The following is a 17,346-nucleotide window of genomic DNA, read 5'->3' as shown; positions in this document are numbered from 1 at the left end:
TAATTTTGCCCATCATCCACAATTCTTATGTGAAACACGAGCACATGAGTCTTTCCCTTTTCTGTCAACAATACCAGAATGTCAAGTGCGTGTCAGTTTGATACTACTACTCATGGCAGACTTTGTGAGAGGATCCACAACCTTATCTTTCTGAGCCTGAATATATACACGATGAGCTACAGGGTTTACAAGCTGAGCCCGCAAGAAGAGATTCAAGATTCAAGAGTTTTATTGTCATATGCACAGTAAAACAGGTAGTTCTGCTATGCAATGAAATTCTTGTTCTGTTCATTCTCCCAAAAAAAGAAAGAAAAACACAAGAAAGTGAATAAGAGCATCAGAAACATAAATACCAATAAATTAAGCAACAACAACAGAAGAGACATTAATACAAATAAATAAATAAAGTGCTATGGGTGTGTGCGTGTGTTCCGTGCAGCGTGTGTGAGTGCTTCGTTGAGAAGCCTGATGGCCTGTGGGTAAAAGCTGTTTGCCAGTCTTGTGGTCCTGGACTTCAAGCTCCCGTAGCGTCTGCCTGACGGTAGGAGTGTGAATAATGAGTGTTGTGGATGTGTGCTGTCCTTGATGAGGTTGATGAGGCATGCATACAAGCACGTGGGGGCCACACAAACGACTGAGAATCATTTTGAGTTGCTACAATGACATTTTGGCAAAATGGACCAGTCTGCTGCATCATTTTTTTACTTTCATTTTTGGGGTGTCTTTGATTTCCCCCCTCTATCGGGTGATCATTTTCATTTCTATCAAATTATGTGGCATCATTTTGTTACTAATACATCACCCACTTATTATCAGGAAAGATATTCAAGATCATTTTTCCCCCAGTTTAGATCTGATGTGTTTTCCAAGTGTTCCGTAAATTTTTTTGAGCGGTATATATATATATATATATTTATTTATTTATTTTTGCTTTTGTTTTTTTTAAGGAAAGGGGGGGAGAAAAAGAAAAGAGAAAAAAAGGGGGAGGGAAAAGAAAAAAGAAAAAGGAAAAAACTCTTTCTTTATTCCCATTTAACTTATATATTCATTTTTTTTGGTCTTACTGTCATCTTTTATGTATTAGTATCCTGATTATCACAGAAAACATGACATGGAACGCAGGAAGTGAATAACAAATGTTGTAATAGATGTGGAATAGACGGGGGGTAGGATTAAATAAGCTTTGCTTCTTCCTACTCCTTTTGGACATGTGGAACTGTCAAAGAATAATTCATGAGATGTATTCCATTGTAACCTTCATGTTCAAATAAACTAAACCAACCCAAACCAAACCAAACCAAAACATTTTCTCAGTAGGACTCAGTAATGAGCAGTTAAACCGTTCTTGTTCATCACTTCAAAAATGGCTTTGGGCATGCTTGATGCGAGCGTTTCCAGGAGGCTAGTGGGAACATTGCTCCAAGTGGTGAAGATGGCTTCACCAAGGGCATCAACTGTCTGGAACTGATGGCCATTTTTATAAACTTTCCTTCCCTTGCCATCTCCAAATGTTCTCTATGGGATTTTAATAAGTGGAACATGCAGGATGGTCCAAAAGAGTGATGTTATTCTCCCTGAAGAAGTTCTTGGTCAAGCAAGCATTGTGAACTGCAGCGTTGTCCTGTTGAAGAACCCAGCTGTTACCACACAGACGAGGGCCCTCATCATGAGGGATGCCCTCTGCAACATCTGCATGTAAGCCGTTTGACGACCCTGCACCACCTGAAGCTCCGGTGTTCCACTGAATGAAAAAGCACCCCAGATCATGATGCACCCCCTCCACTGTGCCGGGTAGAAAACATCTCAGGTGGGATCTCCTTGTCATGCCAGTAACGTTGGAAGCCATCTGGACCGTCAAGGTTACATTTTTTCTCATCAGAGAATAAAACTTTTTTCAACCTTTCAATGTCCCATGTTTGATGCTCCCTGGCAAAGTCTAAACGGGTAGTTTTGTGGCAATGAAGGAGACCAGGTCTTTGTTTTTGTTTTTTAAACACTTTCCCGCCAATACCGTCTGATGGTTATTGCGCTGCAGTCGGCACCAGTAAGGGCCTTAATGTGGGTGGAAGACCGCCCTGTGTCTTGATGGACAGCCAATCAGATCCTCCGGCTCAACGCAGGAGTGATTTTTTTTGGGGTCTACCACTTGACTTTTTTGTTCCATAATGCTCAGGATCTTTAAAAAAATGTGAATGTCTGTCTTACTGCGCCCAACCTGCAATGGCACGCTGCGAGAGGCCTTGCTTATGCAGACTATACATTTGATGCACGCTCACTAGTTTAAGCTTATAATTCTGTCCATCTGGAATTTTTTGTGATATTTTATCTGTAAAACTGTCATACAATGTGCTATATGTGCTATATGTAAATTGTGTGTCACAAATTTGTTGACTTGTGTTTGTTTGGCACCGTGGGTGAGGTAGTTGCCTGGATCGCTGCATGTGAAAGGCTACTTAACCCATCAAAAGGAAGCAACTGTCAGGCCGGATTCAAACACTTGGCAGGCCAGATGTGGCCCCCGGGCCGGAGTTTGTCCACCCCTTTAGATCAAAGGCATTTTGGGAATTCTTGGGATGTGGAAAATAGCATGAATGTCCCTTATGGTTGAATGTTCTGATGTTGGAACGGTCTGAATAGGTTGAGAAATGTGGAAGTGGACTCTTTAGATCAGGGGTCTCAAACTCAATTTACCTGGGGGCCTGGGTGAGGCTGGGCCGCATCAGGATTTCCACAAGAAAAGCTCTGATAAAAACATTCCAATGTTCTCAAATATATTTATTTTTTAATACAAAATAAGATGAAAAAAATTCATTAAGAATAAGAAAAGAAATCTTGGTTGAAGCTCCATAGACATCCATGAAGTAATGTACTGTAACGGTGTGTCAAAATAAAACCAATCTTTGTGCAATTATACATAAAAGGAGAAATTCAAAGTGCACTGTTACATTGGTCGGAGTTTCGGAGAAGAACAAACACACTGCAGCTCTCTGAGCGTCGAGATTGCTACAGACAGACATAGGCTAGATCACATTTTCATTTCTGAGCAAAGATCGGCGGAGAAACAGCGGCGCTGAGCGGAGTCAGCGGCTTAACGGCTTCTCCTCCGCCCAGCTGACTTGAGGAATGAAGGAATGAGTGAGCAAGTGAAGGCGGTGAGGCGTTGGACGTGCTGCCTGGCCGAGGTCCCACCCTCAAGAAACATATATACGTCACCGTGATTGGTTTGTTTAGCCGAGGTCCCGCCCTCGAGAGCCATATACCTCACCGTGATTGGTTTGTTCAGCTCCGCACACGACTAGTGTCATTCATATCAAACTTACGGGCCACACTAACATTAATCTGTCATATTAAGATGGGGGCCGCAGTTGGCCCGGCGGCTGCGAGTCTGAGACTACTGCTTTAGATCAAAGGCATTTTGCGTTCCAGAAGAAAAAATGTGGGGATTTTTATGCTGTGGCTAATAGCATGTATGTACCGACTTTGTTGAATGTGTTGATGTTGGAATGAGGTGAATGGGTTGAGAAATGTGGAAGTAGTACAGTAGTAGGTAATAACAGTTTTACAGAAAAGTATGAATTTTGGGAAGATTTTGAATTTATTTTCAGTATAAATATAGATGGACTGAATGTCCTGAACGTGTTGAACAGTTTGATGTTGGAATAGCTTGAATCGGTTGAAAAATGTGGTCGCAGTTGTTGTGGGGTCTTTTGTGACCTCTTGGATGAGTCGTCACTGTGCTCTTGGGGTCATTTTGGTTGGGAGGTTCACCACTGTTTCATGTTTTCGCCATTTGTGGATAATGGCTTTCACTGTGGTTCGCTGGAGTCCCGAAGCTTTAGAAATGGCTTTATAACCTTTTCCAGCCTGAGAGATCATCATGTATCCAAAACATGTACTTTAACTTCGACATACACCACATTAAACGTAAACAGCGTATTCCACACACAACGTTGCTAAAAGTAAAAAAGTAAAAAGGAAGTATCTATGACGTCTGCACTGACGCACAATGTGAGTATTTCCGGGTTATTTCTCCGTTTTTTTCTCACAATTCAATCAATAACGAAAGTGACACGGATTCAAAATCAGAAATATGGAGTAGTGTCGATGATACACGTTACGTTTTGGTTTCCTACTGATCTGTTTTTTCTAGCCAATACACTTTGGGGAACTATTGTCATGATTCCGCGTAAAGTGAAGTGTGTTACTCTTGCGCTAACTAATGATGCATTGAAGAACACTTTCATTGCATTGAACTTCAACTTTGTTTATCGAAACCTGACACTCCATTTTATTTATTGTTTTTATTGTTGTTTGTGGTATTTATTGAAGTGTTTTTTTTCTTAACAGAGACAGGGTCTATTTTTGATTGATTTTGGTTATGTTTGTCATTTTTATGTACAATTTTTGCGACAGAGACAGAGCCCATTTTATTTTCATCGTTTTTTTTGGTTGTTTTTGTTGTTTGTTTATTTGATTTAAAAGCTCTTGACATTCCAATTACAATATTAAGTTCTCTTTATTAAAGCTGATTGCTTTTGATATGATGTAATCACGTTATTCTGCCATGTATTATCATTACATTACATTACATTTATATGAACAATTTGTAGGACAATTATCATCAAGCAAAAGTAATTATGGTGACAGGCCTACTTGTCTTGTTTCACGGGTATTGTTCAGTGATTTTCAACAAAATAATATTGGAACATTGAAGGCGTATGCTGTCAGTTATTAAAAAAAGAAAAAAAATTGTTATTGGCCAAAATTGTAATCGGAAGGTCACGCTTTTTAAACATTAGTGATCGGCCAGAATGTTGTAATCGGCGCTCACTTGTAAACAAACATTCACTCTTTCCGAGGAAGACGTTTTGCATGCTAGTAAATGCTCCGCGACGAGGGGGGAAAAAAACACGGCGTTTCAACACATCAAACCCTTTCCGCCACCTGAAACGCCAGCATTGCAACGTCTGTTCCGATCCACACGACGTTTGAAAAATGCAAAAAGTTCGCCAAAGACGACTCGAGGGCTAAAGTAATCTGTGATTTCATCATTCATATGATGGCGGTGGATGATGAGCCCTTTAACATCGTTGAAGATACTGGCTTTTGTCAGCTAGTAAACCTTTGAGTCACGCTTTGTACATATAAGCCGCCTCTATTTTTTTAAATGTTAATGTTAATAGCGGTGATGTCACTATATTTGATGAGAACACTTTGTCAAATCCAACTTTGTTTGAGTCCTTCTTACCTCCAGGCGTGCACAAACTACAGTTAAATTTAAAAAAAACAAACAAAAAACGTATCTATATTGGTTTTGAGAAGCAGAAAGTTATCGGTATCGGCTTGATAAAAAAAAATTATGCATCCCCTGTATTCTTTGTCTGTAAGTAGTTCTCAAGGGAGTCTCGTGTTTACGGTTTTTAAAGAATGTATGGAAGAGCGTACTTTACCACAAAACGCCGTAACCCAAAGACCACCTGTATATTTTATTCCCACATAAGCACGTCATTTCTATCGCTACACGGTCACGTTTGCAATTTGTCATTCCTGCAGGCGCGATTGCATTATTTAAATGCCACGTCTTTATTTTGACTTTGTGGATTAACTTGGACGATTTCTATTGTTGGTTATTATTAGAGTTTGTGAATTGGAACCGTAACAGCTGAGCTGCGTGCATAGATTTGTATTGGTGTATTGATTACCAACAAAAACACGCACACACAATGTACACGTGTTAAACGACGACAATCTAGTCACCTACGCCGCCTGCTTGCGAGCACACACGCCCCAAGCTGTAAACTGAGGGTGTGGATTGGAGCTTGAAGTGTCAAGCATACAAGCACCCATGTGTTTTTATCTCTCTGGAAGATAGGACGACCAAAACACCTGAGCAGCTCATTCACAACACGGCTGACTCAGCGTCTTTATAGAACACCAAACTTTATGGTGCACATTCCTTGTGTTACAGGCTCCCGTCAGCTGCATGAGTGTACAGTGCAACCTCAGTTACCGTCCATCCCGGTTAGCGTTGAAAATTTACCCCAAAATTTTGCCTCGGTTTGCATACCTTTTCCAGTTACCGTGCAATATGGTGCACATCTTGTTCTGTTATTAGGGCTGGACGATATATCAATATTTCTAATACATAGATATTTACTTCAAGCATGATATCAAGAACAACCATGTCGTTCATATTGATATAGACTGGATTTGCGCCGTATCTCCCTCATCTCTCTGCACTGTGTGTGAGCTCCTGGCTCACCCCCCTCCGTGCATGCAAGTGGAGGGAGGAGCGGTGGAGCAGAAGCTCGGCTGCTCAGTAGCGAATACATAAGCGACAGCATCTGCGGTGGAAGAATTAGACAGTCATACACCTTCCTAGCTCAGTAATTTGGAGGTACTTTGAATTCAGAGCATAAAAAATCCTTTTCACCACCTTAAAACTTGGCACAAACTCAAATATGAGGAATGTGTGAAGCTGTGCGCTGGCTGCACAACTCCTCCTGTCCTATCACATTGCTTAAGATATGGTCTGGAAAAATGTACAATGGACTCGCGATGTCTACCGAGCTTCGCAACCACAATTATATTTAGCACGACAAGCTCTACCACAAATGTACAAGGAAGTTAGAAGAAGCCTGATGCAGTTGACGGGTTGATGTTCCTGGCACAACATAAGGACATGCTTGTGTCTTCTAAAAATGTTGACCTAAAAAATACAATTTAAAGTATTTTTGAGTTGCTGACATTTTAAAATGTCCTCTTAAACCGGGCACTCCTTCATATTTTGTTCTTTTTCGCTTTTGTTATTAGCTGAGTATTTGTGCATAGCTAAAGGTTTGTTATAAAAAAAAGATTATATTGGACCTTTTCTATATTTATTTCAAAAAGAGAATGGCCTACGCTATTTTTGCGGCTATTTTTAGATTTTTCCAATGTGCATCTTGCTTGAAGCTTTAAAGCTTATTTTAATAAAACAACTTGACACGCATATTTGGCTTTGATTTTGTCTAAACTCACTTTGCGGAAAAAATATCGGGATACATATATCGATATTTAACCTAAATTAATCGGGATGTGAGTTTTGGTCTATTGCTAGCCCAACTGTGTTTTTAAAGGGATAGTTTGGATTTTTTGACATGAAGTTGTATGACATCCCCATCAGCGTGTAGTCCATCAATGGTGACTTACCCCCCACTTGGTCCTGTGAGCCCAGTTCTGGTCGGATTTCGATGATGAGAAACGTAGTTCTGGTAAGTTTTTTACTTAAGTAAGCTTTGGCTTCTCAAAACAACATGTGTTCGAAAGAGTAATACATTTGCATGACAAATATGCCTCCTCAAAAAAATCAGACCTCACTAATCGCTCGGCTTTACTTCCTCTGACGCCGTATTCATGCGCGCTATCGGCCGTCCATAGCTGTGAATGTGGTGAAAATGGCTGCGACCCTCGCGGCTTCATCCTCTGTGGAACACATACATAAACAAGATGGCTGAGACCTTGCGGCAGATGCATCTCATCACATTCTTTTTCCGAGAAGCGTTTTTTACTCTGCTTTCGCTGAGCAGTATTACCCTCGTTGCGTCACTTCAGGATATGACGCTTTGCTGCAAGCTAGTTCGTTATGGCTGGCGCCATGAACTATAAATGTAGAACATAATTGCAAACAGTATACAACATTTAAGCGTATATAAGATTAAATGATGTCAGAGATCCTTTGAGGTTACTTTTACCTTCATTGAAGACGTGACTGTTCTCAAAGACACAACGTGGCAGCGACATCAACATCAACATCATATGAACTTGGTAAACGGTACATGTTGAATACAGGAAGTGCACAAACTTCATGCGATGTATTAGCAAATGATCTGAAACAGAAATGGCGTCGGATCAAATAAGCTTTGCTTCTTCCTACTTCTTTTTGGACATGTGGAATTGTGATTGGTGATGTATTCCAATGTGACTTGCATGCATGTTTAAAATCAAATTAAACCATTTCTATTACCAAAATGCTCGCACTTGCAACGTTCTTTTGCACCATTTTGGTTTATTGAAGTAACAAACACTATGGAATTCAAGAAATAACTCATGGCAAAACAGGAAGGTGGTGTTGAAGAGGAAGGCGTTGATCTCGCTTTTTGGGAACAGTCACGTCAAGGATCACGTCTTCAAAGAAGTAAAAGGAGCCTTAAATGTTCATTTATTCCTTCAGTTCATCATTTATATGCATTCCAACTCATTTTCTACATGTAAAACTATAATTGTGAAACTACAAAAACTTGTTTTGCGTTGACATGTTTGGCACCCCGTGTTTGGAACGGATTAATTGGATTAACATTATTTCTAACGGAAAAAATAGAGTCAGTGAGTGTAAATGACATGTTTATGTTCTTTATGCTCAGTTATTCACTCATTTATTTTGAAGAATGTAGTCCTGCCACCGGATGTTGGCACGCTGTTATTTTGGCGGGACGTTTTTTCTTTTCCTGTGTCAAAAGGTTAACTTCGCTAATGGTGATTGCAACCCCACGCACAATGTGCTCACATATTTTCTCAGGTAAAGTTGTTTGCACTGATTGTCTAAATATTGTGAGTAGTAAATTATTGAGAAAATGTGTTTTCATTGAATTGTTCGTGTTTAAAGTGACAAAATTTCCTGCTGTGTAGTTTCAACCTGGCTGGTGGTAGGCTAATGTGGAAGACTACCTCGTGTTTAAGCTAGCGCCCTTGGAAGGCGAAATGAGGTATGAAACTGCTGACCATATGTATATTTCAGACTGTGTGTGTATATGTGTGTGTGTGTGTGTGTGTGTGTGTGTGTGTGTGTGTGTGTGTGTGTGTGTGTGTGTGTGTGTGTTAATAAGTGAATAAGAGAAGTTGTTTAAATGTTTTATGTGAAGCTGCATATGAAAATGTATTCAGTATGATTCATGTGATTACACTGAAAGAGTGATTTATGTATTGGTTGTGAAACTACAGCACAATGTCATATTCTTCATATTCTTGTTTATTCTGTAGTTTTCACGGTGCTTATGGTGCTCAAGGTGCAAGAACTGAGCCAGAAGAATAAAGGCACCCGTTTGAAACTCCACGTCTGACTAATTCATTCCAAGAGGCCGCTACAGTGAGTGTCCATTTCAGTTAGACTTGTGGAAGGAATTAATGACGCTGAGCGATGTTCCACTGTCGTCCTACACCACAATAATAAACATGAATGCAGGACGGGTGAGAGGAATTGAGCATGCATATTAATTGTGAAGCTTTATCCGTTTTATTTATAGTAATCAAAGACCAATGAGGTATCCATGTGTTTCAACCTCAAACACAAATGGAACAATCTACAAAAATGCCAAATCAGGCATCAATGTAGCATCAAGCTAACCCTTGACTCACAAAAATGAATCAGTGCGACTGAAGAGTCTATATAGTGTCACATTTGGCTTCGTGTTGATTTGGTGGGTGTCCACTTCCCCCATTTTCAATGTATTTCTTCCTTTTGGGTCTGCTGCACAACCTGGAGACAAACCTTGTTTAGAATAGCCATCACAACATGCTCTTCCTTGCTTATGTTCCGTTGCAACCTTTTTAATTACAATAACGAAGGGATTGTTAGAACAGACAAAAAAGGAAAAACTTGTCTTTTGAAGAAGCGATAATAAAAACCGCTGTTCTCCAAAGAATTCCCTTTAAGGAAGAGATTAACTGTGGCCACATACCCCTGACATTCCTGCATCTGATCCAAAGTTTCTGGAAGGTCTGTGTTGTGGGTCTCTGGAAGAAAGAAGTTGACCACAGAGGAGGCGATTGTGAGACTTCCCATGAGGATGTATGGAAGAGCCTTGTTGTAAGAGCCTGGAAATGACAGAAAAGCGACTGCCCGTGAAAACATCGGGCCGCAAGTCAAGACACAAAGATGACACGTGCCTAAATAGATGACATAAGGAGCGGTGATGCTGCCAATGCGCGCAGCAGAGGAACACATCCCCATGCCGACGTTCCTGAGCACGGTGGGGTAGAGCTCCGCCGTGTAGATGTAGACGATGCTGAAGGCCATGGTGAAGCCAAACTTGCCAGTCATTTCCAGAGCTAAGGCCACATATTCGAGGGCTGGGAAGGAGAGCAAGACAGTGGGAGGGGAATGAATAATGTAAGTGGACGTCAGTACAATGTACAGTGTAGGGCAGGGGTCACCATCCTTTTTGAAACCGAGAGCTACTTCTTGGGTACCGATTAATGCGAAGGCCTACCAGTTTGATACACACGTCTGAAATAGCCACTTTGCTCAATCTACCTTTACGTGGGAAATTTAAGTATGGTGGACGTGGACGACTTGAGAAGAGGTGTTCAACGAGAATTATGAGCAATTGCTCAGTTGGTGGAAGATGTCATGGAAGGTTTTTATAAAAAAGTCTTTAAAGTGTTTAAAGGCGATATCTGCGTTGATGAATGCAGATATGGATGAAGCTGTGTGGCGCAATCTTGAGGAGGTAAATGCCTTACCTTATCTTATTTAAATTTCCCCCGTTTACTTTTGATAAACGTGAATTTGCGTCTACTTTCTGTCCGTGGCATTTTTTCCGGGCTCCCGCGTTTCCATAACTACATAGCCACTGCAAGCAGAAATGGTGTAATCACGTATGGACTCGTCATCATTCTGGCAGAATGACCGTCATTCTTTTGCATCTGCATGCTTTTGCATTTGCCATTACGAAATGAAAAAACACAAATGGAAAAGACAAAGACAGAACAGGAAAAGCGACGGCAAAATGGAAAAAACAAAGACAATACAGAAATCATTCCTTTGTCTTTGTCATTACTAAATGTAATGACAAAATGCAAGTGGAAAAGACAAATACAAAACAGGAAAACAACGGCAAATTGGAAAAAAACAAAGACAATACAGAAAAAACAATGACAAAAGAATATGACTGCAATTGTATATTTTTTTATTATTGAGTCTCTTTGTATTTCCACACGTATTCCCTTTTAATTTTGGCACTCCTGTGATTCCATATGTGACACGTTGTCAAATGTCTCTCCACATTGTGCCGTAAAAGAACCCAACTCTACCTCTGATTCATCGTGAAAATGGTATGTTTTCTTTCTTTTTTCTGCCATCTGTTTGGGGGTCAGTCATCTCCTCATTTTCGCTGCACACGCTGGCTTGTTCCCACCATGTTTGTATGATTTCCACAAATGGTATGTTTTGGCCCTACGCACAAAACTGACCTTTTTTTTTTAATATTGTCATTTCCAGTTTTCATGTAAGTGCGATTTAAACAAGAAAATCATCCAAAAAATATTAGATGCAGCTTACTGGAAAGTGCCACTATTTGAGCTATTTTTAGAACAGGCTGGTGGGCGACTTATGTGGTCCTTAAACAAACTGGTGCACCGTGTCGGTGACCCCTGGTGTAGGCTGTGCATGCCTGGAAGTGAGTATGTATGTTGAAGAAGGAAATCAACAGTCAACAAAAACTAACAAACCAAACCAAACTGGGAGGAGGACCTGCAGCCATGCTCCCAGTCTGGAGAAGGAGAGAGTGATTAGTTGGCAGGTGTGTCTTACTGTAAATTACCTCTGATGTCCTAGTCGCCACAGGTGCTGCGGGTCACCTAACCAGCCAACAGCACCTCCAAGAGCACCCTAGGGGCCGTAAGGAGCTCTGAGGAGACTTACTTGTGGGAATGAACTGGATAAGCAGCAGAACTCCTCCTCCAATGAACAGGAAGGTGGACAGAAGAGCTCTCCTGGGACATTTCTTCAGCAGCCACGTGGAGACGATGTAAGCAGGCACCTCTGCAGTCGCCGATAAAAAGCAGTTTATGAAGGGGTTTCCGCTGAGGTTGGAGGTGTTCAGCGATAAACCGAAATAACCAACGTTTATCGCCATCCTGATGGGAGAAGAAAGACTCAGCCGACCCTTTTTCCTTCTCCTTACTGGTGTACTTTAATACCACTCACCACAAAACGAGACACATCAGTGTGATGCATCGTATGTTATTGGATCTCAGAACGTCCAGCATGGTGTACACTCTGCCTGGGGGCGGTGACTGCAGCTGGAACGGAAAACAAGATCATGCAACTTCAACCAGCAGTGACCAGTCAGCGTGAGCTACAACATGGCGACTCCACCTCAGATCCTCTGAAGATGACAAGGGGCGCCTCATTTTTGTTCTTCCGCGCGGCGTCTCTTACGATGGCCTCGGCCTCCGCCACTCGTCCCTGGGTGATGAGCCACCGAGGGGACTCTGGAATGAACCTGTAGACAACATTTTGAACAATTTGAATTGCTCGGTGATTGAATTAAGATGAGATGAACAAATTATTGCGGCATACCACCAAAGAGGGATGTAGACCACACTAGTGGCGGACAGAACAGCCAGAAAGGTTCTCCACTCTCTGATGCCGTACGCGATCCATGGCAGCATCATGTAGCCGATGCAGTAGAAGAGGAACGCTCCGAGAGTTGTGAATATCACACGTAGCGTCTTGCTGAACACCTCCGTTCCTGTACAGGTTGAACCCCCCCACCACAAAAAACAGAAGCACTCAAGAATCCTGGCGGACAAACGCAAGGCAAGATGAGACGATCCCGATCCCTACCTAGAACGAATGCGGAAACATAGATGGAAATCTGTGAGGCTCCGACAAAGAGGAACATAATACAGAACATCCTCCATGATTGGGAGAAGGACTGCAAAAGGACTGAGAGGCACTGAGCTGCAAGAGAGATGAAGATAATCTTCTTCCTCCCAAATCTGAAAGTGGGAAAAAAACAATAGTAAACAAGTAGAATGTCTAGCAAAAATCTTACAAAATAAGGGTTAGACTGCAAGCCCCATCCAGCTATCCACTTTTGTGTCTAAAAGAATCTTCATTTTTGTTTGGATTTTTCGTACCTCATAATGCTTTGGAAGACATGCCAGCATACATGATACATGTAATACTTGTAATACAAATAAAATTATAACAATATACAGTCTTATAATTAGTCAAATGGTCAATGATTTTTGGCCGTGGCGTTGTTCTGGATAGCAACCATGTTTTTCAACCAACCAGTGGTTCTCAGTTATTTTCAGAAATGTTTTTACGTCCCCCCCAATGTAAAATACTACTGCGAAACTGACAATATCTATTTATTTATCTGTCCTCTACAGACTGAACTCGAAACTGAAACCAGGAAAATCCAACAAAATGGAGCGCTGTAAAGCATACAAGCATATTCTACAGTACAGTAAATGTGTACATGTTGGCAGGTCTGCTCTAACACTGAAAGTATAACAGTTCACCGCGCAACCCCCAGAGGGACAGAAGCACTGCTCAAATGTCGGGTCAGTCCCGAAAGCTGTGTACCAAATTTCCAAATTTCCTGGTGATTCTGTAAAGTAACAGTCAGTCAATCCGAATTATTATGGGGGCTATTATGGGGTGGTGTATTTTTTCATAAAAAATAATAGCACAGGCAACACATTATGGGGTGCATGTTTTGACATATGCTCACCCACTTGTGTGCAGCGGTTTAGGAGTAGAAGAGTTGCGCCATGGGGTAGCCTCATTTTTTCACATGATTGTATGAACAGTCAAATTTAGGACACCGCATGATGCAAGGCTGCATGTTGTTTGAACCCTCCCATATCCCCCCCTACACTGTGACCCTGCAGCTGGCCACCATCCTGGCTTGTTGCTTTTGCCTCACGTGTTGGGGGGAGTGTGCACCGTGGGGGAGGTTTACAGCTGTAAAAGAGTTAGTTATGAACAAAAGCGAACATCTCCAGCCATCTCTCAAGACTTCGAGTGTTTGTTGCAGCTGGTGCCATTAAAACTATTTAAAGTTAAATGACCTCGAACAGGAAGCTGCACCAACTAACACGTTAACACCACATGAGTTGTCCAGGCTGGTCAACCAAGGGTACATAGACAGTCATGTTGCCATGGCAACAGCAGATGCTTTTCTGCTTTTACAACCCGTTGCAGTGAGCAAATTATGAAGCAATTTAAAATTCAACTGCAGGGCCACACGGTGGCCTAGTGGTTATCAAGTTGGCCTCACATTAAGATCGTGGGTTTGTATCTCTGTTGGAACATCTCTGTAAGTAATTTGCCTCCAGGTACTCCCGCTTCTATCCCACATTCCAAAAACATGCATGCTAGGTTAATTGTAGATTCTAAATTGTCCATAGGCGTGAATGTGAGTGTGAATGTTTGTTTGTTTATATGTGCCCTGCCATTGGCTGGCGACCCCGCCTCTCGCCCAAAGACAGCTGGGATAGGCTCCGGCATACCCGCAACCACAATAAGGAAAAGCAGCATAGAAAATGGCGTACAAAATTAAACTTCAATTCACAGCATATCATCACATCAAGCCTTCTACGCTGCCTGATTTACGTCCTTAGTTTTACCATAACCATAAGTGTGGCGTATCAAAGCCTTACTGTCCAACATCTGAACTTTTTATCTTTTTGCAGAGCAAGTCCAGCATTTCAATACTTGCGAGTGGCTGAGAGAAGTAATCTCATCCTTCACTTACGAGACCCAAATTGCTGGCAGTGAACATATTAATTCATGTCAGTTTAAAATAGGTGGATAGTTTGAAGCGCCCATTGTAGGAAGCTGCAGAGCATTCTGACTTCTTTACAGAGGTTCAAGTCTGACAGTAGATGGAGCTAATGTGTCATGTTGGTGCCACAGATCCATGCACCCAAGTGGCCAACGCTCACTAAATCAGGATTTCTATTTCCTTCTCGCATGCTTGCTTAAAAGAGCATTGATTATCGGGAAGGGCATACCTGTCAGAAAGCTGGCCGGAGATGAGCGAGCCCAGGAGATATCCCACAAACATTGTGGAGGAGGCAAAAGGAACTTTCCACTGGTTGTCACAGACCAGGTCCCACTGCAAAGGGACATGTACAAACTTAAACAAACCTCAAGGGTCCCTGACATGATTAATCAACGTTACTTAAGTATGTTAAATATTGTTTGTAATTATTACATTTATAGTTACGAACTAGCTCGCAGCTCAGCCTCATTTCTGGAAGTTACGTCATCAGGGCGACACCTCTCAGCTAAAGCAGAGGAAACAAACGCTTCTGGAGGTAGACCGTCGACTATCAAAATAGTAATCATGCCAAAAGGTTGTGTTGGTGCTGGATTTTCACAGTATCTGAGTGATACTATACATTTTTCTTTTCCAAAAGAGGAAGATTTAAAACAACAGTGGACAAAGCAAGAGCAGATAACTAGAAACAGATGTACGCCCACCTCGAGTTCTGTTCTTTCAGTGATCATTTCACTGATGACTGCTTCGAAGGAATACCTTTACAAGAGGCATTTGGCTTGAAAGTAGGGTATAAATGCATTTTGAAAAAGAATGCTGCTCCACTGGTACACAGGAAAAAACAAGACAAGGAAGAACGACCACTACGTCAAGTTGGCAAAAGAGCATAAGTTGTGTCTTGTTTATATAATGTCTTCTAAACACTATTCCACGATAGTGACAAGGCTGCAAGTCATTATGCATGTTATAAAAACATCTTTTGACAGCGATATGTTTACTGTGGGGTGGGTGACGGCAAACATTCCTCGTTGACGTGAGGGCAATTTAAAACAATAATCGAAGGATAAGCAACTCCAGACTCACACTTGCCATTCTTTGTTTTGAAAGCGACCATTTCCATGTCTTAAATCCATGTTCTGCGAGTTCTCTATTTCATCTCCAAATGTTTCTCCCTCCTCGAAAACTGTTGCCACATCACAGAAATCTTTGCTATAATCACTGTAAATAATCGTACACCGCCATCTTTGTTTACCTGAACCACATTACCCCGAGCAGTTCTTCTGGAAATGAAACTGTCATACGCAATCCATACCGGAAACCCAATCGGTTCTGCGCATGCACGAGACGTACGTCACTTCCTCCTTTCGCAAATTTTTAAGAAATCGCTTCTGCAATGTCAAGTGCGGTGATAGTTAATATTTTTGAAATGTATGAACATAAATGGTCAATAACCATACTTCATATGTATCTCATATGTTGGGGGGTTATTTTATTAGTGACTCTTATTAAAAGACTTTATTAGCATGCAGGTGTTTTGATCATTTTTATTGACCAAGACTGAGCAACGTAAAAAACGTACGCAATGCACAAAGACGTGAACATCATATCCAGTTACATATAATATACCTACATCAATAAATAGATTTCAATAAAAAGTAATAAACGTGCGTAGTAATACAAATCGGCTTGCCTCACACGTGACTGCCAAAAAATAGGCCAACGCGCAATGACAGACGCTGCGCTGCGAGCTTGTTCGTCATGGCTGACGAATTCAATGTAATTTTTGCAAATTTACCGTTCGCTTTCAAAAATCAAACAATGTACACCATCATTACAAACAATATATAACATATTTAAGCAAAGTTTGATCATGTGAGGGATCCTTTAAACTATTGTTCATGATGCCTCAAACGTGGACGCTCACACTGACCTCAGTGACGATGGTGGCCTGGTAAATGTCTTTGCTGTAGCTCCATCCGTCCAAGCAGCCCTCCTGCTCCAGCCCCGTGAGGTTGACGTCGCTCCCCGGAGCAAAACCCTTGTCCGAGAGGTTCCTGACCACCTCCAGGTTGTAGCGCCTGCACTGACTCCGTGCCTCGTGGCCGTTCACCTGCGTTACCGGGATGATGGCCTCCTGCCATGCCGCTGTGAGGTTGACCTCTGGGATGAGGCAGCGGTGCTCGGGGGCCGCCCCGACAAAGATGATGTAGAGCCCGTTGAATCCGGTCGAGATGAAAATGGTGTTGAGGAGGCAGAATGTGGTCCAGAAGTATGGACCGGCCTGCCCCAGGAAGGCTGTGTCTTCATCATAGTCACCCATGTTCTCTCAAGGGAGGTTCTCCTGGGGATCTTGGGAGGCTGGCATCCGTCTTGAGTTCTCGACTCAGTGTGCTGAACTCTTGTTCTGTGTGGGGCGAAACTGAGCAGCTCCCTCAGTGGGCCGGTAAAACCCAGCAGCCCCGGCAGCGCATTAAACCCCCCTTTCCAGGCAAAACCGCTCTCATCTCGGGGTGGCAAAAACACAATCACAGTTCAAGAGACAAGACGAGGAAGTGATTTATCCAGACACATCCCCTCGACTGCTTGATGTGATTTACTGCTTATCAAAAGCTTTAAAAGTGCCCCTCTTCATCTGCCCTGCCCCCTCCCCATGACCACCACTAGCACAGCAGTGGGCGACTATTTGCTCCAAACAACATTCCACACTTTTAAATACCCCCAAGAAGTGCACGTGCTTGTACTCTAAATGTTGCTAAGTAGCATTAAGGTTCCCAAAAGGGCTGTGTTT

The 17,346-nt window shown here is 42.0% G+C and overlaps 2 protein-coding genes across 6 annotated transcripts in view; one reads left to right on the top strand and one right to left on the bottom strand.

Annotated features, from left to right (window-relative positions):
• Positions 1-8,477: 8,477 nt before the first annotated feature.
• Positions 8,478-17,346, top strand: part of LOC129168931 (solute carrier family 22 member 4-like) — a 29,140-nt gene continuing 20,271 nt past the window's right edge. For 2 of the 3 annotated variants that reach the window (XM_054754777.1, XM_054754774.1), the window contains exons 1-3: positions 8,478-8,557; positions 8,668-8,744; positions 9,019-9,124. The gene's annotated coding sequence lies outside the window, so the exon portion shown is untranslated. Of the gene's footprint in view, positions 8,558-8,609; positions 8,745-9,018; positions 9,125-17,346 lie in introns of those variants that run through there. The other variant, XM_054754775.1, reaches the window with a different exon arrangement.
• On the bottom strand, positions 9,013-17,250 carry LOC129168932 (organic cation/carnitine transporter 2-like). 3 transcript variants are annotated; one of them, XM_054754781.1, is made up of 10 exons: positions 16,489-17,250; positions 14,791-14,894; positions 12,608-12,762; positions 12,341-12,512; positions 12,137-12,263; positions 11,966-12,060; positions 11,681-11,895; positions 9,925-10,107; positions 9,717-9,852; positions 9,013-9,514 (listed from the first exon to the last, which is right to left on the bottom strand). In XM_054754781.1, exons 1-10 carry the CDS (start codon positions 16,876-16,878, stop codon positions 9,421-9,423), a joined length of 1,671 nt encoding a protein of 556 aa, XP_054610756.1. In that variant the 5' UTR covers positions 16,879-17,250; the 3' UTR covers positions 9,013-9,420. The 3 variants fall into 3 exon arrangements, with proteins under 3 accessions (XP_054610756.1, XP_054610754.1, XP_054610755.1); XM_054754779.1 differs by lacking the exon at positions 9,013-9,514 and having other exon boundaries at positions 9,575-9,852; XM_054754780.1 differs by lacking the exon at positions 9,013-9,514 and having other exon boundaries at positions 9,575-9,852; positions 11,966-12,054.

This window comes from Dunckerocampus dactyliophorus, chromosome 16 (genome assembly GCF_027744805.1).
Source record: "Dunckerocampus dactyliophorus isolate RoL2022-P2 chromosome 16, RoL_Ddac_1.1, whole genome shotgun sequence".
NCBI lineage: Eukaryota > Metazoa > Chordata > Actinopteri > Syngnathiformes > Syngnathidae > Dunckerocampus > Dunckerocampus dactyliophorus.
This window is presented reverse-complemented; position numbering and strand designations above follow the sequence as displayed.

Coding starts and splice junctions, on each gene's coding strand:
- LOC129168932 (XM_054754779.1), bottom strand. CDS start 16,878: ATGGGTGACTATGATGAAGACACAGCCTTCCTGGGGCAGGCCGGTCCA. Junction 12,264..12,340: donor GTCTACATCCCTCTTTGGTG/GTATGCCGCAAT, acceptor TGTTGTCTACAG/GTTCATTCCAGAGTCCCCTC. Junction 11,896..11,965: donor CTGATGTGTCTCGTTTTGTG/GTGAGTGGTATT, acceptor TTCTCCCATCAG/GATGGCGATAAACGTTGGTT.